The sequence below is a fragment of the Gastrolobium bilobum genome, unplaced genomic scaffold (assembly GCF_033153095.1).
Source record: "Gastrolobium bilobum isolate Gb01-03AN ecotype WA unplaced genomic scaffold, APGP_CSIRO_Gbil_v1 utg909, whole genome shotgun sequence".
Lineage (NCBI taxonomy): Eukaryota > Viridiplantae > Streptophyta > Magnoliopsida > Fabales > Fabaceae > Gastrolobium > Gastrolobium bilobum.
This window is the reverse complement of record NW_026895707.1, coordinates 1472463-1500213: the sequence shown is the minus strand read 5'-3', so window position 1 is coordinate 1500213 and position 27751 is coordinate 1472463. Positions and strand designations below refer to the sequence as shown.

At 34.0% G+C, this 27751-nt stretch overlaps 1 protein-coding gene across 2 annotated transcripts; it reads left to right on the top strand.

Moving 5' to 3' along the window:
* The first annotated feature begins 1075 nt into the window (after positions 1-1075).
* On the top strand, positions 1076-19058 carry LOC133292568 (lysophospholipid acyltransferase LPEAT2). 2 transcript variants are annotated; one of them, XM_061490994.1, is made up of 14 exons: positions 1087-1645; positions 2647-2827; positions 2941-3000; positions 3648-3811; positions 3906-3969; positions 4079-4144; positions 5221-5316; positions 11229-11273; positions 12070-12140; positions 17459-17525; positions 17896-17946; positions 18120-18230; positions 18321-18368; positions 18474-19058. In XM_061490994.1, the coding sequence occupies exons 1-14, from the start codon at positions 1245-1247 to the stop codon at positions 18639-18641; spliced, it is 1593 nt and encodes a 530-aa protein (XP_061346978.1). In that variant the 5' UTR covers positions 1087-1244; the 3' UTR covers positions 18642-19058. The 2 variants fall into 2 exon arrangements, 1 of the variants encoding a protein (XP_061346978.1); XR_009748940.1 differs by lacking the exons at positions 5221-5316; positions 11229-11273; positions 12070-12140; ... (3 more) ...; positions 18321-18368; positions 18474-19058 and having other exon boundaries at positions 1076-1645; positions 3634-3811.
* The last annotated feature ends 8693 nt before the right edge of the window (positions 19059-27751 follow it).

Here is a 27751-nt window from a genome sequence, read left to right as displayed (position 1 = left end):
AGCCATTGGATTTTCAAGAAAAAATAACAAAGACATGTTTAACTTTAAAATCATAAAATATATTATACCGTTAGCATTTAAAAGTTATTCTACTAACATAATCAAATTAATTTAGAATTTGCACCCAAAAATTGTCCAGAATTTTACAATTAATCCTTTCAAGACAATTTTTATTAGAAAATAAATACATAATAATAAAGATTCCCACAAACCACACATGATAAACTAATGAGTCAGGGTTTGTTTAATTGTGTTATTTTTTTTTGTTCTTAGAACTGTTTTGTAAAATAATTAATGAAATAGATATTTTCTGTATTTTGAAAGTTAAAAGTCAAAACATAAATTAATTCTTTAAATTTGATTCTAAAAATTAAAAAATAATTATAATTTTTAATATTTTCACAAAACAGGTCTTATTAAATATATATTTTTTAAATCAAAAAATTATGTTTGAGAACAATTCAAAAAGGGCCTAATTTTTTGTTTTGTAAAAATCATTATCTAATTAATTTAATCCAAACACTCACTCAATAACATGTTTACCAACAAAAAAAGATGAAGGATGTGTTTACAAATTTTTTTTGATTTTTTTTACAAATTACACTATCTTCACCCGGGAAAACATAGCGTAACCAGTGTTCTCCCGAAGAAAGATAGTGTAGTTTGTAAAAGTTTGTAAATATAACCTATTCCACGACAAAAATATTCTAACATAATTTACTAATCCTAAGTCCTAACTAAATTGTAAACCACAAGCTACCCTTTCATGGGTTGCATCAACAAAATTCATATAAATATAAAACTCTTATTTATTTATTTATTTTGAGTTCAAATTCACAAACTACACTTTTTAACAATCTATAGAAAATGAGGTAAAGCAGTCCACATGCATTGTGCATTGTGCACAGTGCACGTGGCTACATGATGCTCCTCCATAGTCTCCTTAATTACAATAATACCAAATTCAGATACACACATGAAATTTGAAAAGGCACCACCACCCCACATAAACACACACACACTAGTTACACATCTTCTATAAAAACCCAAAAACCAACGACAATGAGTGAAAGATATATAAAAACTCACTCCACACATCACAACACAACACAACAGAATACACAACTCAAACACATATTGCAACTCCATCACTCACTTCTTCTCTTTCTTTTTTCTTCTTTCTTCATTCGTATTTTTATACGGTACTCTTATATACCGTATTCGTATACCTTATTCTTCCATCAATGGCGGACCATGACATAACCTCGCCGCTACTCTCCTCCGATCACTTAATCGTCACCGTCGAGGACTCTGCCTCCTCCGGCGGTGCCGGCGGGGGATGGAACCCTTTCCGACACCTCGGGTGCGATGAGGAGTTGACCGTGCCGGCGGCGATCACGGTGGACCCGTTCCGGAACGGGACGCCGGAGATGGAGGGGGTTTATGAGTGGGTGAAGACGGTGGTGTGTTTGCCGTTGGCGGTGGTGCGGTTGGTGCTGTTTGGGCTGTGTCTGGCGGTAGGTTACGTGGCAACGAAATTGGCGTTGCACGGGTGGAAGGACAAGGAGAACCCTATGCCACGGTGGAGATGCAGAATCATGTGGATCACTCGAATCTGCGCCAGATTCATTCTCTTCTCTTTTGGGTAACTTCTAGATTTCACATATACTTTACTCTTTCAACATGATAATTTCATTTTTATTTTTACTTATTATTTAACATCTTAGTCTTTTTTTTTTTTTTTTAAAAATTTGATTTAAGATCTTAGTTTAGTTTGTATTGTATCTGTGTTTTTTTTTTTTTTTGGGTAGTTGAGTGCATTCTTTGGGGTTTGGTTAGGTTAGACCGTTAGAGTAGTTAGTTTGAGTACTAAGGATCTTTACTAATTCACTTTTTTTTTCTTTTTTTTCTTTTTTTTTATTAATGATGAAGCTTGTTGAAGTGGGATTAGAGTAAATGCAATCATTGGTTTGACTTTAGTACTTTGTTATGTTGTGATGTGAATCGTACAATAAAAACTGGACGTCTTAAAGGTCAAAATTTTGGTGGTTGGGTGAGGAAAAAGACAAAGCATTGAGCTGAGGATTTTGGAAGTGACTTTTTTATTGCTAATGAAAATGAGGCGTGGATAACTACTTTACATACCAAGTTAATGAAGTTCTTGGTTTAGGAGGTGGGAGGTGGAAGGGAGATGAATGGGAAAAACAAAATGAAATGCATGCCATATAAATGCAGGATAGAATTGGCTTTTAATCAAATAATTATAGAATTTGTATATGCATCTCTGCTTGATTTATGATAATTCCTTTGTTTTAGGTGGAAAGAGGGACGGGTGAAATGAAATAAAGTGTTCTTTATATTTTTTATGAATTAAAATCTTTGTTGTGATGTTATGTTGAATGGAAGGGAACATATGGGTACTGACTCAGTACTACTGAGCCTTCCATGTATGATTTTGGGGGGATTTCTCAGCCAGTTTTATTAGAGAGAGAACATTGGAAACTAAAGGTGAAATAGGAAAATATTAAAAGAAACAAAAAAAGTTGTTGGTTAGGTTATTTTTACGTCTTTAATGTTGATTTCAGTTTCGTTTTATACATGAACCATGAATTTCTCTGTATTTTCGTTTCCTTCTTTCCATTGCAGCTATCAGTGGATAAAACGAAAGGGAAGACCTGCACCAAGGGAAATTGCTCCAATAATTGTATCTAATCATGTTTCTTATATTGAGCCTATCTTCTATTTCTATGAACTATTTCCCACCATTGTGGCATCTGAGTCACATGACTCCATACCTTTTGTTGGCACCATTATTAGAGCAATGCAGGTAATGTCATTTCTTGGTTAAATTTTATGTATGCTCAATTAAAAATATAAGACATGTCATTCATCCTTTTTCCATTCCCCCCCCCCCCCCCCCACCACTTTTTATGCTTTCAGGTCGTATATGTTAATAGGTTCGAACCATCATCAAGGAAGCAAGCTGTCAGGGAAATAAAGGTAAAACATTTCTATTAGTTTGCTTATTGTTATTTGCATCTTAAAATTATCTTTGTTCTTTGATTGTTGATATGGCTGTAATTGATGGTCAGTTACCTTTCTACTTTTAGCTATGTCACCACTGTCTCTGTTCAAGAGTTTCACAACATCATTTGTCCCCTCCGATGCCCCTATTTTTGAACCAAACCTCTGCAAAATTTCTTAAAATATATTTGGTTAAAATTTAGGAAGAGTATGAGTAGTGAGAGTAGCTATAAGACATACTAATAGAAGTTTTCTGTTCATGTACAGGAAAGTGATACTGCTTTTTTGTTTTTTTATTGGCCTCAAATAGGAGTTATACGAGCAATATGTTTTATGCTACAGTGTGCAACATAAATGCTTGAGATTGAAAATAAAGTTACGAAAAATCTAGTTGGCCATATAAACTGAAGAGAACCTCAGAGTTGAGTGAGAATTTAATATGTTGTAAAATTACATTAGCTTCAGATTTTGGAACTGAATAGCAAGATGCAAGAATTATTCGAACTAACAAGGCTGAGCAATAGATAATGTTGGGCATGAATTTACTTCATATAGTTTTTGTCATGTTATCAATTTATAAGCTATTTGATATAGAAATCTGCCTTCAAGGATCTCAATAACAGAGAAGGGCTTCTTGCGATAGATTTCCTCGAGTGCTATTATTTCCGGAGGGAACCACGACTAATGGAAGGAGCCTTATCTCCTTCCAACCTGGTGCATTTATCCCTGGGTACCCAATCCAGCCTGTAATTGTACGCTATCCTCATGTGCACTTTGATCAATCTTGGTAGGCTATTTGTTTATGAAGATCCTAGTATTTCATTATTATTGTTTGTAGGCATAATTTATCACTCTCGTTATTTTTCATGCAAATTTGTTAGGGGCAATGTTTCTTTGGGAAAGCTTATGTTCAGGATGTTCACTCAGTTCCACAACTACTTCGAGGTATACTCTCTTATGGATTGGGATTTTCTTTGCAGTGGTTAATCCACCACGTAGTGTGGAAACCTATTATTCTTGAAGTAGTTTAAAACTTTCATCATCAATTCAACAGGTAGAATATCTTCCTGTCATTTCACCCCTGGATGATAAAGAAACTGCTGTACATTTTCGTGAGAGGGTGAGTCTTCTAATTTTGTTCTATAGCTTCATGTATTGTCAGAGAATTTTTATATTTATCCTTCTTGTATATTTGAAGCTTTTAACTTTGGACTGCACAAGTTCATAACTTGCTATTTGCAGAACACAATTGTCAATAGTTTGATCCTTGAAACCTATATATGTATATACATTTTAACTTTGAATTGAGTTGAAGAAGATTCCTTTCTTGGGCATCTGAGGGTCAGTTTGGTAGGGCAAACTTGGTGCACAAAGCTCCCCAACTTGCGAGAGTAGGTGAGAGGGTCGATTGTACGCAGCTTTACCCTTGTATTTTTGCAAATAGATTGTTTCCCAAACTCGAACTCGTGACCTTATGGTTACAAAGAGCAACCTTACCTGCTGTTTCAAGGCTCGCACTCGTGTTCCCTTAAAAACGGGTGAAAAATTCAGGGACTTTATATGAAAAAATTTCCTTATTTTTTTTCACCCCAAATTTCAAGGAGGCACTAATCTGACTATAAACCTAATCTTTTGCATGTATGAAAATGAAATTTCAATAAGATGCTAGTTAGAAACATTTCCACAAGTTGCTCGGTCTAGGTGGATTGATGAGGATGTTACATAGGATTCAGGCTAGGTGGATGGAATGGATAAATGCTTTAGGTGTAACTTGTGATTGCAAGGTGCCTATCAAACTCAAAGGAAAATTCTACCGGACAACTATTACGACGAGCAATGCTCTATGTTAGTGAATGCTGGGTTAATGATATACCAACAAAAGATAAGACTGAGATAATCTGAGATGATAATGCTAAGGTGGATTAGTGGACATACAAGAAAAGAAATGATTAGGAACCAGTTTATTCAAGACAACGTTGGAGCGGCACCTAATGTAGGGAATTTGACCAAAACTTGCCTAAGACTAAACATTGCTTTTTTTTTTAACTTATTTTTTTCTATCTCTTTTATCAATTTGTTTTTTGCTACTAATAAATACACTGGATGCTTTGTTGAATTTTATCCCGCCATAATCCTTCCTTGAGTTGGTAGTTAGTAACTATTCAACAATTAATATGTGAATAACAATAAATGCAGACTTGCCGTGCTATTGCAACTGCAATGAATGTTGTACAGACTGGACATTCTTATGGAGACACAATGCTTCATTCGAAAGCACAAGAAGCAAAACAGGTGTGCAGTTTTTATAATTGGTTTCAATTATATCTTCATCCTAGTTCATTTGTATAAAATGGTCAACTTCAAACTTGCAAATCAAGTATCAGATTTGTATGCATTAATAGATTATCTTCACTCAGAATAACATTGTGATGTTGAATTCAGTACTGTGATGTTGAATCCACGGAGTTCTCATATTTAAACACTTTAATTTTGTATGCCATCTCTACAAAGTGAAAGCATGACACATAAGAAGTAATGCAAAAAACATGTGATAAATCACCGTCTTTGTGGGAATTTCTTGTAACTTAGTGTAATGGGCCTTAGCCCATGTAGCTTTTGTTGTTTCCTTTTTACCTTTTTGCCTTTGTTATATATTGTAAAGTCTCGTTCCATTTGAATATATGAATGAAAAATTCAGTTCTAACATGGTATCAAGAGCCCCCAGGTCCTAAGAAAGCCCAGCCACCATCAAAACAAAAAACCGGCGACACATCGCCGGAAAACTAAAAAACAGCATTGTCAAGGCTGTTTTTTCTTTTGTTCAACGGCAAAGTAAGGCTACCATTCACTATAGATGGCCAAAAAAGGTCAAATCCCAGCCTGTAAACATCATTTGTCGTCTCCGGAAAAATTTTCTTGCTACTTTTCCGGCCAAAACAAGTACCATTGCAATCAGAAAATGCCGATCTACAAGTTCCAAGAAGGCCCACTGGAATTTGGCTAGTCACGTGACCCCACGCGCCGGAGACAGCTCGGAGAGTGAGCCTCGAAGCCCTCTTTCGGTGTGACAGCTACGTGCCACCCTGCAGGGTCCTGTTTTGATCAGACCGGTCTCGTTCGGCTCGACTTCGTCTCTCCTATCTGTTTGAAGACTTGAATTGGTGAATGGAGACATTTTTTTATTTTCAGACTATGGCTACCCAAGTAAAAAAACAACTTAGAGAGGTCTGTTGTTGTTGTTGGGCTCAAATCAGTGCCTTTTTGCTGCTGTTTCTGTAACAGACTCCAAGTTTACTGCTTTGGATGACTCAGAGAGTATCACGTCCCATGCATCAACTTCTTCTGTGTTCGAATTGGATACCTCATCTTCAAATTTGACTCCAAGTTTGCTATGGAAATTCTAGGGTCAAAATAACGGATGGAAGTTTTTCCCAAATTGCAGGAATACAAAAATTTAAACTCTCCAAGAAGATTGTCTTAAATTATGTCCTACATGTCCCTAATTTAGCATGCAATCTCATTTTTGTTCGTAAGCTGACAATAGAGCTTAGTTGTGTTGCAAAATTTTCGGTGCATGGTTGTAAAGAACCAATTCAACCCAAAACCTTAAGGTATTGGGTGAGAGTCTTTTTAATGATTTATATTATATTTTTTAACACCCCCCCTCACGTAAGAGCCCTTTGGGCTTGAAGCGTGGATATGGCACAAGCCCAGTATTGGTCTGCCTTGTGTTGCACAAACCCATTTTTTTGGTCTGCCTTGTGCTTTTCTTAATTCCACCTGAAAGTGAGGGGCGGTGAGGATCGAACTCGTGACCTCATGGTCACTGAAGCTCTGATACTATGTAGAGAACCAATTCAACCTAAAAGCTTAAGCTATTGGGTGAGGCTATATTAATGGTTTTATATATCTCAACAAAAAGTGGGGGGCGGTGAAGATAATTGACAGTGCTAAAGAAGAAGGAAGACTCTACATTTTTTAGGGATCTGATTATATAGAGAATCAAGCTGCTTTTGCTGAAAATGATCCTTTCTTTGTTTCCAATTGTGGTGATGTTGTAATGTTGTGGCACCGTAAGTTTCTTTTCTTGTGTCATCAATCAGTTAGCAAAATACTCTCGCGTATCATATCCCATTAGGAAATATAAAGAATTCCCCCATTTACTCTTGTTCACAGTGATATATGGGGTCCATATTGTGTAAAGAATATTTCTGGCTTACAATGGTTTTTTACATTCATTGATGACCTTTCTCGAGTGTGTTAGGTCTATCTTCTCAAAGAAAAGTCTGATACTGTACAAGTTTTCAAAAAATTTCATGCCATGGTTCAGAACCAATTTGGCATCTCCATAAAAATTCTTCGGACAAACAATTGTAAAGAGTATTTTAATTTTATCCTTGGTGAATACCTGTCTCATCATGGCATCCTTCATCAGAGTTCATGTCCTGATACTCCTCAACAGAGTAGGGTAGCAGAGAGAAAGAATAGGCACCTTCTTGAAGTTGATTGTGCTCTTATGTTCGCGATGAATGTCCCTAAATATTTGTGGGTTGAAGCCGTTCTAAATGCCATCTACCTTAATGTCTGCTCGTGTCCTTCAGTTTCTTTCTCTGCTATCATGTCTTTTAAAGAACTATCCCTCTCTTAGGTCTATGTCTTCTCTTCCTCCAAAATTGTTCAGGTGTGTTGTGTTTGTCCATGGTCCATCACACCAACGATCCAAACTTGATCCTAAATCTCATAAGTGTGTCTTCATTGGATACTCTCCTTCTCAAAAGGGATATAAATGTTATTCCCCATCTCTTCGAAAGGTTTTTGTCTCCATGGATGTCACTTTCTTTGAGAGTCAATCTTTCTTTTCTCAGCCTTCTTTTCAAGGGGAGCTTCTAGATGAAGACTAGTCTTGGGAACCCTCAGTGTTACCTCTTCCCTTATCCATTCCTTCATCATAGAACTCACCACAATTGGAAACGGGGGAGATGAATAGTTGAAAAAAGATGGAGACAATAATCAGTGGAAACAATTGTTGGTTTATAGTCGGAAATAGCCTCGTCAAAATATAAATAATCTAGACTCTTTGCACTGCCAGGATTCCACTTCGGCTACTAGTTCCAACAATTCGGATCTAACCCAACATGCCTATGAGGATTTACATTTAAATTGCTCTCAGGAAAGGAACCAGATCTTGTACTTCACATCCCATCTCTCAATTTGTCTCCTATGACACATTATCTCCGGGTTTTCGTGCCTTCAACAGAGTCTTGGATAGTATGAAGATTTTCAAAAATATCCAAGAAGCCCTTCATGATCCAAATTGGAAGTTGGCTGTCATTGAAGAAATGGATGCTTTGGAAAGAAATAACACATGGGATATTGTGGAATTATCAAGAGGAAAGCAACCAACGAGTGTACACCATCAAATTCAATGCAAATGGCAGCATCAATAGATATAAGGCCAGACTAGTTGCAAAGGGGTACACTCGGACGTATGGGATAGATTATCAAGAAACATTACCAAATTCAACACTGTTAGAGTTCTTCTATCCTTGGCTGCTAATATTGATTGGCCTTTACAACAGTTGGATGTGAAGAATGTTTTTTTGAATGGTGACCTACACGAAGAAGTCTATATGGATCCTCCACCTAGTTTCGGAAAAGGAGCTGGCTTGGTTTGTAAGTTAAAGAAGTCTCTTGACTCAAACAGTCTCCTAGAGAATGATTTGATAAATTCACTCAAGCGGTCAAGAGGAAGGGTTTTTTTATCGGCCCAAACTGATCATACACTCTTCCACAAACACTTGAAGGATATGGTAAAGTTGCCATTCTTTTAGTCTGTGAATGACATAATTATTACTGGTGATGACCATGAGGAGTTAGATTCCTTATTAGCAGGTCATTTTGAACTGAAGGATCTTGGAGTCCTAAGGTATTTCCTTGGCATGGAAGTAGCCTGGAGCAGTACAGGGATCACAATCTCTCAAAAGAAGTACATCTTAAATTTGCTTCATAAGATAGGTATGCTAATATACAAGCCAGTTAAAACACGTATAGAACCCAACATTAAGTTGGGTATTGAAGATGGGAAAGAGGGGGACAAAGAGCAGTATCAAAGATTGGTTGGAAGATTGATCTACTTGTCCAATACTCGACTTGACATTGCTTTTACAGTAAGTATGGTTAGCCAATTTATGCATTCACCCAAAGATAAACATCTTGGTGCAATTTATAGAATCCTAAGGTATCTCAAGAGTACACCAGGAAGGGGATTGTTCTTCAAAAAGGGGTATAATAGGATGATTGAAGTCTACACTGATGCGGATTGGGCAGGTTCATCGGTAGACAGAAAGTCAACCTCAGGCTATTGCACCTATGTGTAGGGAAACTTAGTATCTTGGAGAAGCAATAAGCAAATAGTGGTTTCACGGAGTAGTGCTGAGGCAGAATTCCGAGCACTAGCTCATGGAGTTTGAGAGGGAGTCTGATTAAGAAGACTCCTAGGTGAACTGAAGATCTCTTATTCCTTACCATTAAGGTTGTATTGTGATAACAAGGCAGCAATCAGGATTGCTCAAAAATCTTGTTCATCATGACAGAACAAAGCATGTGGAGCATGTGGAGGTTGATCATCACTTCATCAAGGAGAAATTGGATGGTGGGAGTGTATGTCATATATCCCTACCAAAGAGCAAACTGCAGACATTCTTACTAAGAGTCTACGTAGATCAATTTTTGATAACTTAATAGACAAGTTGGGAATGATTAATATTTATCTCCCAACGTGAGGGGGAGTGTGGGTATTTCTTGTAACTTAGTGTAATGGGCCTTAGCCCATGTAGCTTTTGTTGTTTCCTTTTTTACCTTTTTGCCTTTGTTATATATTGTAAAATCTGATTCCATTTGAATATATGAATGAAACATTCAGTTCTAACAGTCTCGTAGGACACCAGCCATCATAATTCATAACAAAAATAACTTTTTATTCTTAGCTTTTTTTGCTTTTATCAATACAAAGAAGTAAGCTTCTAATCACGTATGTATATGTCTGCCACTCTGCCTATAATAAAAGCCAACAAAAATGGGAAAAAGGTCAAGAACTAAGCCAAAAGAGGTATATTGAACAACATATTAATCACAATATTAAATTGAAAACTTTAATAGAAGATACATGTATCAGAAAGACAGAGACAACCATGTAAACAAATTTACAGTTGAGTTTCTTTTACATACTGCTTTCTTCTACTTGGAGATTGATAATTTTGATCCGCTGTGATGTGTCATGCGTGGGAAGCACACTACTTTCCTGCCGTTGAAATGGCAATCTGGGTTAAGCTGAAGATCTCATATTACAGACCAAAAATATTTTTGTTTGAAAAAACTGAGAAAATCATGCATGACTATGGAGAAAATCACCATGGCTTTTGAATGCATCAATTTGAACTTATGCTACTGATTCCGGAGTCCATTATGATTTAAATTTCATAATTGACCCAGGAAAAAGTAAAAGCTTTTGCTTGGGGTTGGCTGATTATATTATTCGCTTCCAATCAGTTCTTATAGATTGTGATTGATTAAAAAGCTGAAAGAACAAGTATTAGTTTTCATAGCTCATATCCATACCATAGGCAAACACTGTTAAATTATGATCTGCTCCAACAATTCATATTCCTGTCAAATTCGTTGTTGCTACTCTATACTACTAATCAAGATGACACCTATCTTACCCACATTATTCAATCAAAATCCTTCTTTTTTCTCTTTTTTTGTTTTATCTAATTATTAAAGTGAGATATAAATAACATCCAAATTTTCATGGGTCAACTTCTCTTACTTCCAACTGCTCAGTCCCAAAACTACACTTTTACCGTTTCCACTCATCAAACCACTCGACACTCTTGCACTTGTTTAGGTGCTTGCTTTTAGTCTTGTTTGGATTAAATCAGTATATTGGTTGCTGTAGCAACCTTAAGGAATGAAGGTTGGAGTTGCCAACTATTAATGCAAAATATGACCTCATGTATTGCAGTTGTATTAAATATTTCCTCACATGTCATGATACTGAAAATTTCAACTCATCCTCAGGGTATTATAACCTATTTTTTCCAATAGATTTTGTGTTTGTTATGCTTCACCTGTTTCTACTGATTCTGAAAAAATAGCAATCCAGTTTTGTTGTCATTGACATTTCAACTTATTGACTTTTGCAGGAGAACCCCTCAAATTATATGGTTGAAATGGCCAAGGTGGAATCGGTGAGTCCTTAAATGAGCTTGAATTAATGTTGTAATTTTTTAAATGTACAATTAACTTTCTTTTTTTTATATATACTGCCTTTGTCAAGTCCCTGGTAAATAATTTTTTTCTTCAGCTTGTTTAAATAGGATTTTTAGGTTAAAAAATTCATTCTGTTTCTCCTCTAGTATATGCGAATGCCACTGTATCCCTTTGTTTATGCCAATGGATGCTAGAGATAAGTTGCCTCATAATGTCTGAGCCCACAAATTGAAGAGAGAACCTTCACCTTGATTGATTTATCAAACGAAGCCTTTGGGGTTGCTCAATGAATTTGCAAGTAGCATTACTTTACCTGATTTTTTTTATTTTATTTTATGATTTTGTTTCTGGTCTGTCTGATCATGTCTTCTATTGTTGCTTTTTAAAGTCATTTTATTGTAGAAGTAAAGGAAATTTCCAAGTATGCTTTCCTATTGTAACACATAGTCCTGAAATATTGCCAACTGTATTTGTGTTCATCAACTTTTTTGTCCAAGTAATATGTAGTGAAAGGGAGAAAATATTTTGTGCAATGTTATGTTTATGATAAGTTATAGTATGACCCATCCTGTCTATCTGACTGGTCTGCCTTTACGGTATTGCCAATTTAAATTTGAATATCCTTGCATGGGAATTGTTGGCCTTGTATTCATAGATTGCCAAACTGGATATTTTTCTTTTTTCAAGTTTGATCTAGTCTGTTTTCTTTTAATTAAATTATTCTTCTAGCAATGTTGGAAGGGAGGATATAAGAGATTTTGTGTTTCATTTCAGTTGTTTCATATCAGCAGCTTGGAAGCTGTTGACTTTCTGGATAAATTCTTGGCTATGAATCCTGATCCCAGGTACTATTATCACATTCTTGTAACTAATTAGGAAAACCTTAAAGGGGAAACAAAATTATAAGTTAATGAATATTTATTTTTGTTATGAATGATACACACTGTACCTAAATGACAATCAATGTTGACTTTCTGCTTCAGTTGACTGTCTTAGTCATAATGGAATCACCTTATGGGAAATGATTGTTGAAGTACTTCTGGTTGCTAACTTCCCATAATTCCGTGCCTCTTTGTTGAGCCATTTAAACAAGTATATGGAAAAAGAAAGAAGTTTGCAAAGGGGGATGGGCTAGTGAGTGGGCTGCCAAATGAATCAGTCCAGACAAGGGAAGGAGAGCTAGCTGGTAAACAAGACATGTGGCAAAAGATAAGTGGAGGAGAAGAAAAAATAGGACATAGGAGATAAGAGTAAAAGTGGGGAGTGTAGAGAGTAGGCTATTTTTTCTGATTTGGGGGCTACTAGAAGGAGTGAGACTTTGGAAGGCCCGGTCTCAGTGTCTCTGTATTGTGCCTTCCTTTTTTGTTGAGTTCTGCATTTGTGATGTATAGGCTTTCCAAGTCTGAGAGTCAGTGTTTGTTTGTTCATTTAGCTTGAATTTCCTTTCCTGTTGTGGAAGTCATTGTAAGGAGCTCCGTCTCCAAATTCTCTTAGGTTAATATAATGACTTTTGGTTTTGAGTTCCATCATTTTGGTATCAAAGCTTGAAATGTAGGAGGGGCCATTCTTCAACTCAAAGGGCATTACAATAAACTCGTAATGTTCCTCATGGGTACAGAATGCAGTCTTTTCGATGTCAGCTTCACACATCCTAATTTGATTGTATCCCGATTTGAGATCTAATTTAGAAAGATGACTAATCCTCCTATTTTATCTATCAATTCATCTATGACTGGATTAGGAAATTTATCTATGATTGTGACCTAATTTAATACCCTATAATTCACACAAAAAACGCCATCTCCCGTCTTTCTTCTTGATAAGAACGAGTGGATTGGAATAAAGGCTTGTACTTGGCAGAATTTTTCGATCTCTTCTTTTTTGTAGTAAGGGTATCTATACGGTCTAATATTAGGAATCAACGTCCCTTCCTTGAGAACTATCCTATGATCACATGATCTTGCAAGTGGGAGACTGTTGGGTGGTTTGAAAAGACCTTGAAATTGCTGGATGGATAGCCATGGAAATCCCGTGAGAAACTTCTAACTGTCCCTACTTCTTCACCTCAGAGAATCATAACCACTCATTTTTTCGAGGTTTTCCCTAATTTTTTATGGCATTCATTCCCCCTAAAGTAAACAAGAAAAAATCTTGTACGATCTTCAGCTTTGGTGATTCCAATACCATTCCACAACACATTCCCTGATTATTAACTCTATGCCCATCACCTACTTCCACCGAAAATACCTTTGTGTTATCGATGGGAAATCCTATTTTCTGTGCCACATGCTTTGCTAGGAAGTTGTGTAAAACACTCGAGTCAATCAACACCGGAACCTTAGTGCCCTTAATTTCTCCCCATACCTTCAGTGATCTTTTCGAAGTTAATCCAACAACACTGTGAACGCTCATCTGAGGGACTCCCCGTTTGTTTCTTCCCTCTGTAAAGCCTTTTCTCCTTCCTCTTTAATGACTTTTTCCCCTGTGCCCAAAATCATCATTGAGATTTTGGTTTCAGCATATGTGATCTGGGAGAAGGGAGCATCGTACCGACAACCCAAATTTCTCCGCCATTTAGTTAGCTATCAATCGTCGGAATCTGGTTGTCTGTTATTCTCCACCCATGGCGCCATTGCCTGTCGCTTGTGACGTCTCACCTTTCTCTTAGTTTCCATTCAGATTGTGAGTTGTTGACTGGATGGATCCTAGGGTTTGCCCTGGTCTATTTGATGCATTGGGCCCATTTCGTGGGCCACTCGCTCCAGTACTTGATCCTTGTAAACTAAAGGAGGCTCCCAAACCAGTTTGCACTTCTCTAGCGACCAAAGGGTTCTTAACTTTGGGCCCTGCTGGGTGAAGCTACTCTTAATATATTGACCTGATCCATTACCCACTCCCGCACTTGGCCCACAACCCCATCGTCCCATTCCTTTCCCTTCTCGTACCCACACTATCTCATGTTCCTCCATTTTCTATGCCAAAGCCATAATCCGCCCCAAGTCATTAATAGTGTGCAAACACACCTCAACCTTGATATCATCTATGAGCCCATTCAAGAATGTTGTTGTCACCACCTGATCATTGGCATGGCATAACAGTGTGGAAACATCTCAAAATTTTCCATATATTTTGCAATCGTGCCATTTTTTTTAGGCACACAAGTGCTTCACAGGGGTTTCTTGAAGAAGATGAATGAAATCGTTGGAGCAATGTTGCCTTGAACAATTCCCAATCCATAGTGGGATTCTTGGGTTTCCACCATTGGAACCACCTCAGAGCTCTACCTTCCAAACAAATCAAGGAGATCTCCACTTAATCCTCCACTGTAATTTTATAAACATGAAAGTATCGTTCAACCCTTTAAACCCATCCGTAGGGGTCTTCTCCAGTGAAGTAAGGAACTTCCAAACGTCTCAGCCACTCTACTTCTCTTTGGTGTCCACCATGACGTGAAGTCCTATCATCACTCTCTCCATCTCTGTTACCCTCTCATTTTTCCTGGTCCATGCGATTCAGATACTCCAACATAGTCGTTAGTAGTTGCCTCAATGTATGCTCTAACCCACCCATGCTGTATTCCATATTGGTCACACGTTCCTCCATCATCCACAATGTGTTGGTCATAACTCCAAGGGTTCAGAGCTTTGATACCAACAACAAAAACATAGCAGCTTGATTCCAACAAGCTTATTGCAACCCTTGAGCATACTTGAAGAAGTATGGGAGGACATTTCCAAGGATTTATAGGAGGTCTACCCAAATCCCAAGGTAGGGACACCATATTAGTCGTAGTAGATTTGTTAACTAAATATGCACACTTATTTTCTCTATCGTCCCTTGTATAGCTCAAGAAGTTGTTTCTTTCTTTGTGAGAGACATTGTATGGCTTCATGGTTTCCTTAGATCCATAGTGTTTCTTAGCAAATTTTGGGGAGAGTTGTTTAGATTGGCTGGCACCAAATTGAAGTTCAGCTCCACCTATCATCCACAAATGAATGGACAAACAAAGGTCGTCAACAGAACATTAGAGACTTATTTGAGATGTTTTGTGGGGGTCATCCTAAGAGTTGGCTGAAATATATTTTTGGTTTGGTTCCTCCTTCAATCAATCCATACAAATGTTTCCTTTTAAAGGGACCCACCTGCATTAATTCAGATAGAGAAAGGTTGTAGCCCTGTGGTAGCAGTAGAATGTTAGCTCTATCTTAGATGAGTTGAAACAAAAACTTGGGAAGGCACAAGAAAGAATGAAGTTCCAAGCGGACAAGAATAGACGAGAAGTTGATTTTGTGTAGGGGGATATGGTGTATATCAAAATAGAGCCGTATAATATAGGGTCATTAGCTAGACAAATCAATCAGAAGCTCAACCCCAGATTTTATAGTCCCTTTGAAATTATAAAGAAGGTTGGACCCGTAGCATATCAGCTATTGCTCCCTAATTATTCGAAGGTTCATCCCATTTTTCATGTTTCTCAAAAGAGCTGTTAATCCTGTCGTTCCAGTGTTAGAACTTCCAAGGTGTCTATCAGAGGAGTTGGAGCTGCAAGTTAAACTTGTTAAAGTTCTAAAATCCCATAAACTGTTGAATGGGAAGATAAAAGTATATATTATGGGAAGATCTCCCAGACTGTGAATGTTCTTGGGAAGACCTTTAGGAGATGCAGCAGCAGTCTCCGACCTTGCACCTTGAGGACAAGGTGGAACTTGAGGGGAGGAGGTGTTGTCGAGCCATTTAAACAAGTATATTGAAAAAGAAAGAAGAAGTTTGCAAAGGAGGATGGGCTAAGTGTGTGGGTTGCCAAATGAACAAGTCCAGACAAGGGACGGAGACCTAGCTTGCAAACAAGACAAGTGGCAAAAGAAGAGTTGAGGAGAAGAAAAAATAAAAGGACAAAGGGGATAAAAGGAAAAGAGGAGAGTGCTGAGAGTAGGCTGTTTGCTCTGATTTGGGGGCTACTAGAAGGAGTGAGGCTCTGGAGGTCTCAGTGTCACCGTATTGTGTCTTCTTTTTTTGTTGGGTTCTGCATTTGTGATGTACAGGCTTTCTAAGTCTGATAAGTGTTTGTCCTTTCTTTTAGCTTGAATTTCCTTTCCTGTTGTGGAAGTCATTGTAAGGAGCTATGTCTCCAAACTTGGGTTAATGTAACGACTTTTGGTTTTGAGTTCCATCACTCTATTAGAAGTAATAGTTCTTTGCAGGAAGTGAAATGTAGGGGTTAAATGAAAGTTCACCCAAATGGTTACCATTAAATTTTGCAGTTTCCCTAGTTCTTACATTTATTTATTTTCTATAGAAGATATTCTCTTGTCTCTTTGGGGCAAGGATACTCTGGGAAGTCAGCACACCTTATTATTTCATATTCAAGTGATACCATAAATGAGGACATCAGCTTTGAAATTTGAAACTACTGTGTATATGGCATGAAAATATTTCTCTGGTTGGGCATTTGAGAGGTGCTTGGCGCAGAGACATCTTCATTCCAATTGGAGGCCTGAACAAGATGTCCATGCGTGCTAAATGGGTATGAGATTGCCACTTACATCTCAAACTCCTCCTATTTACCTCAGATGCCTAATGTGTATGGGCATGTGATGCTCTTTCAGACATGAGGAAATCTTGGATTTTGTGCATGTAATATCCTGACTGTTAGATGTTTATAAAGTGTTGGTGCCTTTAGCGCGGAGACAAGGGACCATGGCACCTTTAGCGCCATGCTGGTGCTAGTGGTGCGGCTTGCTTTTCATTGCTTCCCATAACTCTTGAGCTCTCCAATCTTGATATTCTTCAATTAGAAAAATTCCTACAAAACACGAGAATTTATTGTGAGAATATTACTTAGGGTAAAATTACACTTTAATTACAATTCTCATATCTTTTAGTTATTTTTAGATAAGTTTCATGCTCATTTTGGCTCTTAATAGATAGCAAGTTGGAACCTCATCAACTAGCAACCATGGCCTCCCTGTATAGTATTTTCTTTTGATGTGTTTATTTATTTATGCTTTCATCAATGACCTATACATATTGATGGCATTTGGTGAACTTTACCACAAATGTTAAAGTTTGCTTGTTCTTACCACTGATGACTGCTACTATTTGTGGCAGTACTTAACTATTATTTATCTTGTGGAAATTGATAAAGTTCATATCCTGCTTGCAGTGGTCGAGTTCAGTATCATGACTTCTTGAGGGTATTAAGACTCAAAGCTTGCCCTTTATCTGAAAAGGTTAGTTACCAAATAGCACAAGATTTCTTTGATATTGTGGGATTTAAGTGCCTTGAGATTTGATGTTCTGACCCTTTTATTTTATGTCAAATTCACTAATGCCATGTGCCTGACACAGTTTACGATAATTTACTATCTGAATGTTGCAATATTATTTATAAGCTTGTAATTTTGAAATAAAGTTGTCTGTACTCAATTTGCTTCCGTTTTTTGCTCCTCCATTATTTTAGCTTGGCAAGATTCATTCCAACTTCTTTTTTCCCACATTTGTCTTCTCACTGTTGCCAAAGCTTTTGAACTCCCACATGACTTGAGTTCTTTTTACTGCCCTTTTTCCTTCGATTGTCACGTTGATTATATTTTATTACAGATATTTGCATTCATTGATGTGGAGAAGAGAGGGACAATTACATTCAGACAGGTGACTATTTTCAATAATCTACCAGTTTCTGTATAGAAGATTAGAAGTATCGTTTCTACATTTGACATCTGCACTTTTTGGGCAAAAAGATACTATCTGCAGCTTTAAGTTCAAAATGTTCTTGTTCTTTACAACACCTAACATCTCACGCACATGCTTGTATGTTGCTCCAGTTCTTGTTCGGGTCTGCACATGTCATGAAGCAGCCAGGGTTCCATCAAGCCTGTGAAGTAGCCTTTGCTGAGTGTGGTGGTGCAGTAAAGGCCTACATTGTTGAACAAGAAGTATTATGATCTTTCATTCCTCTATTGGCCTTAACTATATGTTTGATAAACACTAAATTTTTCTTTTTTTCCAATTCCCTTTAAAATCAGTTACGAGATTTCATCCAACCTGCTATTTCCAGCTGGGAGGAGGATGAGGTAACTCTTATTTAGTAAAATCCTTTCCTTCTCTCCTGTGTTTCTGTCACTAGCATCCTTTTAGCTCTTATTTCATTTTGACTGATGTTAACTTGTTACTTGTAGGTTCATGAGCTTTTTGTGCTATTTGATAACAATAATGATGGAAAAATTGACAAGGGTGACTTTCTTTCTTGCCTTAGAAGAAATCCTCTTCTCATAGCTTTACTTAAACCTCAACCGCAGTACAAGGAGTCTTTTGGTAATGGAGTGCTAGAGAGTGTGATGGGTTGATTTTACGTGGGATTATATACTCTGGCTTTGTAGGATGATGTTCTTTTAGGGAGTACAAAGAAAAGAAAGGGGTAGGAATTACATAAAGTATAGGATGCATAAGCCTCCTCTTCTTCTTAATTTTTTTTTTCCTATTTCTTTTTTACCTTGCCCTGATTAATTACTCATGCAGCGCAATTATTTGGTCAAGATCTGTGTTTTCCTGCCTTATTTTAAAGAGGTCAGTTTAACACAGCCAGATTTCAGTTAATCTGATGCAACACTAGTTTTGGTTCAGAAACCATATTGGCATTTAGGGTCAGTGTGGTTCATCTAAGGTTTGAACCAACTTGTGAATCTTTCGTTTGTAACAAACATAATGAGTGTATTTTCAAAGATGTGAACATGACTATAGTATTAATTGAATTTGGATTTTTGAGATGGAATCTCATGAAGGAATGATTTGCAGTTTTAGAAAGCATAATGATTTCATATATTAATTCTTTTTTTAGGAGTTCTTAGAATTGTCAGATTAAGAATTTATGGTAAAATGAAAAAATAGAAATTATTAATTGATGATAGTTATTTTGTGACAATGATTGACATTTTTCACATGAAAACAAGATATAAAATGATTCATTGCTCTTCCTGCACCCTTCAATTGTTATTTTATACTACTAACTTCATTGCTAAGGCATTTATTTGCTTAGTAAGATGGGTGACTAGGCATTGAGCCAAGTTGTAAAAACAAAACCTTCAGCTCAATAAAAACAAAAAAGTATTTTGTTTTCTCTAAATGCTGTTTTTTTAAAAAGATAAAAATAAAAATAGTAGAAAACAAAATTTGTTACACATTAGTATTTGGATGTCTGCCTTTCAAAACACAAAGTTAAAAATTTATTTTTTGTTTGAAGCTAAAATTTTTGGCTTCTAAAAAGAATTAAAAATAAAAGGCTAAAATATAGGTTAACTTTTGATCATGTTTCAAATTATCTCCTTGTACTTTTAATTATTTCAATTAACCCTCTGTACTTTATGATTGTTTCAAATTAACAATTCAGTTAAAAATTTTACAAACTCGGTTAAATCTCCTCACATGCCCTAAGCCCCAAATCTCAAAAAAAAAAATTATATCTTTTCTTTTACGTTCTCTCATCTCTTATTACAATAGTTTGGGATGATTTTGATTTGGATCGGAGAAGATTAATGTGTCTCTTTTCTTCTATGTTCTTTCAATGTCTCTATTAAAAAATATTAACATCTTCTACAAAGGAGAAACAATCATCGCTGGAAACTTTGTGAATAAATAATCAAGAGCTAAAGAAAAGAGAGAAGAAAAGATCATCCCAAATCGTAAAAGAAAAGATCATTGCTGAAAATTTTGTGAATAAATAATAACAAGATGATCATTTCCAAACTTTGTGAAGATTCTTCTATGTTATTTTTCTATGATCCAAATCGAAATCATCTCAAACTACTGATAAAAGATCCAAAGAAAATTATAATAAGAGATGGGAGAACGTAGAAGAAAAGAGAGAAGAAATTTTTGTGATTTGGGGCTTAGGGCATGTGAGGAGATTTAACAGAGTTTGTAAAATTTTTAACCGAAATTGTTGATTCGAAACAATTATAAAGTACGAGGTTAATTGAAACAATTAAAAGTACAAGGAGGTAATTTAAAACACGGTCAAAGTTCAAGAAAGTAACTTATATTTTAGCCAAAATAAAAATTTAAATATTACTATCACCATCATCATTGGTGCCACCATCACCTTTTCAATGTTATCACAATCATTTCAGCCAAAATAAAAATTTAAATATTACTATCACCATCATCACTGGCGGTGCTACCATCACCACCATCACATTTTCAATGTTATCAGAATCATTTCAATCTCAATCAATCCGTCTTTGTTACTGTCACCACTATTATCGTGAGCATTGCCACTACCACACCTTGCCACCACCTCCATCAGTGTTATTACTACCTTGCCACCATCCATACCACTATTATTATTGCCACCACTATCACAACATCTCCACCGCCCCATTGCCACCACCAATGCCTCCACCACCATCATATTTGCTCACATAATTTGTTTTCACATATCCTTCTTAGAAATTTCATACATAAAAAGTGTTTTTAATTTTAATACGCAAATAATACAAACTATATTTGGATATAGTTGAAGTTTCATCGAATTAATTTGACGGTTTAATCATAATTTAAGCTTATTCTTTGATTGATTCTTAAGTAGTATCTGCATATTTAGCACAAATTTCTGTCTGCCATCCAATAGTACCACCCAACTCTAGACCTTTCCACTGAGTGTGTGGATTTAAAAGAATAAAAAGTAAGTGACAAACATGCAATATGGGGCAACATTTTTTATTTGTGAAGACATGTCCCCGTATCTTTTAGGTATGGAAATGAATACTCACACACTAAGGTTTTGACCCCGAGATATTTTCACAAGTTTAAACTAATACACCATAAATAAAAGAATTTAGTGTGTCATTTTAAATGATATAAAGTTGTATCTTTTTATCAATTATAACTGTGTACTACGGGTTATACATAATTATTAATATTAAAGTTGTATTTTTTTCACTTTTCACGTCAACAGATAGCTTTTGAAGAGAGAGCAAAAATATAATTTTAATATTATAATTATATACTACCCATACATAATTATAATTGCTAAAATAACAAAACTTTTTCCCTAAATAAAGTTGCCCACATAAAACCCAATATAACTAAGCCATATCTCATGATTTTTATCATGAGTGTTCTTTTTTTTTTTAACAAATATAAACAATGATAGTTTATAAGCGGTGGAGGGGTGTAAATGGATCAGCCGGCCTAGCTGGGACCTGCGACTTAGTTTACATCAAGTCAGACTCGGCTTATTACATATAGTCAAATAGAACAGACTCAAACATTCAAAAAGCCTATTTAAAGCATGACATGGACTTTCTTTTATATATCAGGCCTATATCATATTATTTATTTTAAATAAAATAAATAAATTATTATTTTAATGATTGTGAGTAATAAAATAATATATTTTTATTTTTATTTATTGAATGCCTAATAGGCTTAAACAAGCTAATAAGTCTAGGCCAAAACTTTTATTTATTAAATATATATTAGATCAAACTTGTAATTTGAGCCTATACAGGCTAACAAACAAGGTCGGGCTTAAAGTATTTTAATAAGCATGGCTTATTTAAGACAAAATCTAGCCCGACATAGCCTATTTATATCCCTACTTTTGAAGAAAAGTATGTACTCTCCTGATTTAAATAAATAAATACGCAAGTGTCGTCAAATATGATCATGGGTGCCGGAGAATGGGGAGAGGATTGTGAGTGTAGATCGATCCACAACCTTAAGGTCTAGCCGGAGAGGTCTTGTCCTATCAAGAAGCCTGCCTCGAGCCTAAGCCCAATAACAAAATCTGGATCGGAATATAATCCAACTAAGTAAAGTTGGTTAATTATTACGTTTTATCTTTGTCCCTCGTTATGCATAAAGATATTTAAATTAGTGACAATATGTTAAAAATAATGGGAGTTCCATTTACAAATGAGAGCATTTAATCTCATGTTGTAGGAGATATTCCTCTCATGTTATAGACCTAACACATTGTGGGTCCCACCATATGTTAAAAATTAAATAAATAAAAAATACGTTTGTCGATGTATCTACAACATAAGATAACTCTCTCCTATTACATGAGAGAATAATTTTCCTTTACAAATATAATCTACCAGAATTAGCTTTGTTAATTATTAAGTTTTAGCTTTGGTACATTGGTATGCTACTCTCTGTCGTGCGCGCATAAAAAGAATAGAGAAAAAAAAATAGTATAAATATGATCTACTTTATTTTGTTAAAGATAAAAATATAAAAATAACAGCAAAATAGAAAGAAACAAATCTGAAAATAAAAATTAGCACGGAGATAAGGGACCACAGGTTTTGCGAAACTGAAGTCATCAGAGAAGAAAAAAAATAAAAAATAGTATAAATATGATCCACTTTATTTTGTTAAAGATAAAAATATTAAAAATAGAAAGAAACAAATCTGAAAAAAAAAATTAGCACGTAAACTGAAGTCATCAAAAAACCAAAAACCCATTAGTCAAACCTTTAAACAGAACGATATGTGCAAAACTTTAAAATTGTACATTGAGCACAAGCATCTTTCATATAAACTTAGTGAAATCATTTTTCCAAATTTTATAGTTTGTTACTAAAGTTTTGTACAAATTTTGTATACACCATCTTATTTATGTCTTCTGTAAAAAAAATAGAAAATTTATCTTCAAGAACTAAAATAATGTAAAAGTGACAATAAGAAATGTACTGTATAGACATAAAAATTTGAAAAATCAATATACTTAATATGAATAGTGATTAATTCCCTTAACTAATGAAGTCATTGAAGTATGAATATGTAAGCAACAAAGCCAATGTGAATATTTTTCTGATTTTGGCTTTCAATAATTTGGGTCACCCATCTGTCGAATTCTAAGGATATATCCTTTTGCTTTGTATGCTTATAGGCCAACCATAAGGTATTTGGACTTTTCTCTAATTTATTTATTTGGCCATATATATTTATTCAACGTACGTGTGGATCCATGCAAATGCTTTTACATTGCATTTTGTTGGTTCTGTTTATGGATGTTGGCAACCCTTGTTGGGTTCACCATTGAAAACTGAGAATTATTATTTTCATTTTTTCTTTCTTGTAATGATCCGTATTGTATTTTATTTATTGTCTTTTTTTCCCCCTGATTTCTTTCGATGAGAAAATTTTAACTTCCATATTTCGTAACAATATACGTGTAATCTGAAAAAACAAACTTTGCACTTTATAATAAAAGAAAAAATCATTTTTCATATAACAGGAGATAAAGTTATATTCAACAATCTCAAAAGGATGTTATTTTGGGATTTATGAAAAAATACAAGATATTTTGATAATTTTTTTGTATAATGTATTTTTATTATACCCTGTATTTTTTCCCTAAATTTCAAATAATTTCGATATCTCCTATAGTAAAAGAAACATTAATCCTTATAATTAAAGTTCGGAAAATACATTTATTTCTCTTGCAACATGTGAAGTGTTTTCTTCCCATCACTCCCTTCAATTTTCATGTCTGACCTTTTAGAAAGAAAAAAAGTGAGTGCCACCATTTTTTCTCTCTACAGGAATCTTTATATTTCTCTTATTAAATTAGAAATATAAAGCCTTAAAAGTTATCTATATTATCGATATATATTGGATAAAATTATTTTATAATAATATAAGTTAAACAAATAGATAATGATCAAGAATGAGTGTAATTTTGTAAGACTTTTCATTTTATATCAAAATTGGAACAATTAGTTTTATGTTCAATTTTAACCGTTGTTCCACTTGCATATAATTTTGATACATTAGTCACGTGAACGCTTATATACAAACAAGATCAATAATTAACAATATAACTTACTTATAAAATGATTATGTATTGCATTCTCATTTTTAAGGTTTTTTTTTTTCACTCAACTGTTTGTTAACACTGGGGAATTATTTTTATCAGAGAAATACAATTATTAGGAATATAATGAGAAAGTGAATTTGATAAAAAGTTTAAAAAATTATTTGGTAGGTCGAAATGTTATCGAAAAAATTAGGTTAAGTTTTTTGAGTTTATATTTGATTAAAGGTAAAATATTAATTGAAAAATGGAATGAAATTAACAAACTAACCCTTGACTAAATATTAATAGTTGTGTTCATTATTTTTTTTTTATACTTTTTGTTTGATAGGGTAACGAGAATATCACCCTATAGGTGATATTCCGAAATAACAATATTTTTTAATTTTACATACAAACTGATATTATTATGCAAATAGACAAACTTTTTAATCTCCTACCAAATATGATCAACTAAGAAACTCATCTCGCACCAAAAAAAAAAACTCTCTACCAAATACCTGTAACAATTTGGGCCCAATAAACAAGTGGTAATTGCAAGAGCTTATTTTTCTTTGATTAGACAATTAAATCATGTGAAGAGAGCAAAGTCGTTGTTGGTCCCCAATCTGTTATTAATATATATGGTTGAGAAAAATGTAAAAAAAAAAATTGAGAATATAATAAGGAAATTAAGGGTATATTTGTGTTATGGATTTTTTATTTTTAAAATTAGTTTATAGAATAGTTAGTGAAATATGTATTTTTTATATTTTTTATTTTGAAAATTAAAAATTAAAACACAAAAAAAAAACTCAAATATGTTCTCTAAATTTGATTTTAAAAACAAAAAATAGTTATAACTTTTAAATATTGTTTTATAAAATACACTTTGTCAAATAGTTTTTTTTTTTATAAAACTTAAAAAAATATTTTTCAAAATGGATTTCAAACATCCCCTAAATTAGCATGAAGCTTCTTCTCTGCAAACTGCAATTATTAAATATTATACGTAATAAATTATAATAAAATAAAGAATAAACAATATTCGGAAGCCTATTTATAGAAATGAAATAACAAAAAGTTTGAACGAAATTAAAAGAAAAGAATATAAGAAAAGGTGACGACAGCAAAGTATTGAAGTGAGTGACGTGCACATGGATGGGCGCAACAAATCTGATCTGATCTCACATTTTCAAAACGATGAGCTTTTGAGCGTTGGATATATCGAAGGAGCACAGCACGCTCGGTGGTCCCCCCCGCACCAACATTGCATTTCATTTTTGTTTTTAAAGGTGAGTAACAACTTTGAATAAATTAAAACTAAATTATAATTTAAGCTGTCAGATTTTTTTATTTTGAGTAAATTAAGAGTGTTCTTATTTTGTAGGATGAGACTAATTCTTTCATGACTTAGAGCAAAATGATTTTTATCATTAACTTCGGAGTGTTTTTGATAGAAATCGAACTCATGGCTTCATTAGTCACAAGATTCGATCTTTAAGCTACAATTCACTTACCAACAGAATTATATTTTGGGATTGTGTTGTTAGATTTTTTGGGTATGATATAAAAATAAATATTTATCTTTATTTTAATAGTTAATTTTTTTTAATTTATTGAATTATAATCATCAATTAATAATTAATCCGAAATAACTTATAATCTTAAGATACATGAAGGGTAATATTTTTTATTATTAGTTTTTCTTATTTGTTGTTTATTTTAAAGATAAAGAATAATGTAGCTTGGTTGCAAACTTGCAATGCTACAATGAGAATGGAACAAATTATTATTTTTTAAGCACATAGAACGGAACAATTTTGGTTTGGAAGAAACCTAAGTAGTTTGACGTAAATGGCATATCTGAATTTGGCAGTCTCTTTGATTGACATGTGACAACCACCGCACAAGTTGTTTATTTAAATATTAATCTTATAAACAATTTTCTTGTTAAATAAATATCTTTGACCCTGACCATTATTTTAAAAGTCGTTTGTATTGATTTTTGAATAAAGTCTTTTTTATCACTTCCTTATTTTAAAAGTACTTTATATAAAAGTTACAGCTATTTAGATTTTTAAAAAAAATATTTAACTTCTGACTTCTGCTTTTTGTAAAAGCTAAAAATTTTAACTTTCGAAAAAAGTAAGTTTTTGACTTTTGTTATGACTTATGCTTCTTATAAAAGTAGCCATCCAAACAGACTTTTTCAAAAAATAATTTTTTTTCTTAAAAAAAATAGCTTTTGAAGAAAAAAAATCCATCCAAACGAGCTCTATGTTTCTTCTCAACCAACAAAACGATGTTATATATATCCTGAAATTATTTTACACCCATGTCAATTTAAATTAGAATAATTAGATCAACAATTAAGATTAGGTGTAAAAATTGTTATTTTTATACTAATATAAATTGATTATTTTTCATATATATATATAGAGGTAGGATCCTTTGACACCGGTGTCAAATTTAAAGTTTGACACCTCATCTGAGAGCCGTTAGATCGAAAAAGATCAATGGTATCACATGCTTACAAATCAGAGTCATTGATCTTTTTCGATCTAACGGCTCTCAGATGAGGTGTCAAACTTTAAATTTGACACCGGTGTCAAAAGATCATACCTCATATATATATATATATATATATATATATATATATATATATATATCCTTAAAATATTTAATATAAGATATTAAATGTCTGTCAATTAATAAATTATTAATTTTCATTAACAAAATGTATATTTTATTATAATAAAAAAACTCATAATGTACAGTTGAGTGTTGAATGCGTCAGGTAGGAAAACAAACTTGGCAAGAATGAATCTCATGTACAGTAATAAATATTTGGAGTGTAGCAAAAATGATTTTAAGTTCAAGTGAAATATAAAACCTATTTTAAAATATGTTATCAAAAAAAAAAAAAAACCTATTTTAAAATTATAGAATTTGTGCATAATTAATTTAAATATTAATACTTAAGTCAACTATTAGAATCAACTAACGGTGAATTAGTTCTGAATTATTTAGAGATATTGATTTGAAGGATATTTTCCAACAGTTGATGCAAAACAAAATTCCAAGAACACATAATTGTTATTGGATGAAAATGAGCATTTTCAGATTTTTTATATATCTAATAATAACTTTTTTTTAATTAGACATTGTTTTTTTTGACGTGGAAACTTTATGTTATTTTAGAAGGATGTGAGAATACCAAATGATAGTAACTCAGTTGGTGATAGGGGTGCAAATGGACCCGGCCTACGTTGAGAAGCAGAGTTGGCTTAGGCTTATAAGAAAGTATTTTTAACAAGTAGGCCATACGCCAATTTTGTCAAGCCCGGCCTAAAGCCTTGTAGGCTAGCCTATTTAATTTTTAAAATAAAATATTTATTTTAGGGTATATGATATACATTATAGAGCTGTGATATTATGTTGATTCTTTTTTGTTTGTCATTTTTCATGAATTATGAGAAGTACTAGTGCATGCATGAATGAAACTTTGCTCAGTATATTTTTATAGTTATTTTTGTTGTTATTGTAAAATTTTTAACGCTCACTAGTGAAATTTATATCTTGTGTAAAAAAATGCAGCAATTTATGAACACGTTAATGACTTGTAATGTCAAGCGAATATTTTAAAAATTG

Coding starts and splice junctions, on each gene's coding strand:
- LOC133292568 (XM_061490994.1), top strand. CDS start 1,245: ATGGCGGACCATGACATAACCTCGCCGCTACTCTCCTCCGATCACTTA. Junction 1,646..2,646: donor TTCATTCTCTTCTCTTTTGG/GTAACTTCTAGA, acceptor TTTCCATTGCAG/CTATCAGTGGATAAAACGAA. Junction 18,369..18,473: donor CCAGCTGGGAGGAGGATGAG/GTAACTCTTATT, acceptor TGTTACTTGTAG/GTTCATGAGCTTTTTGTGCT.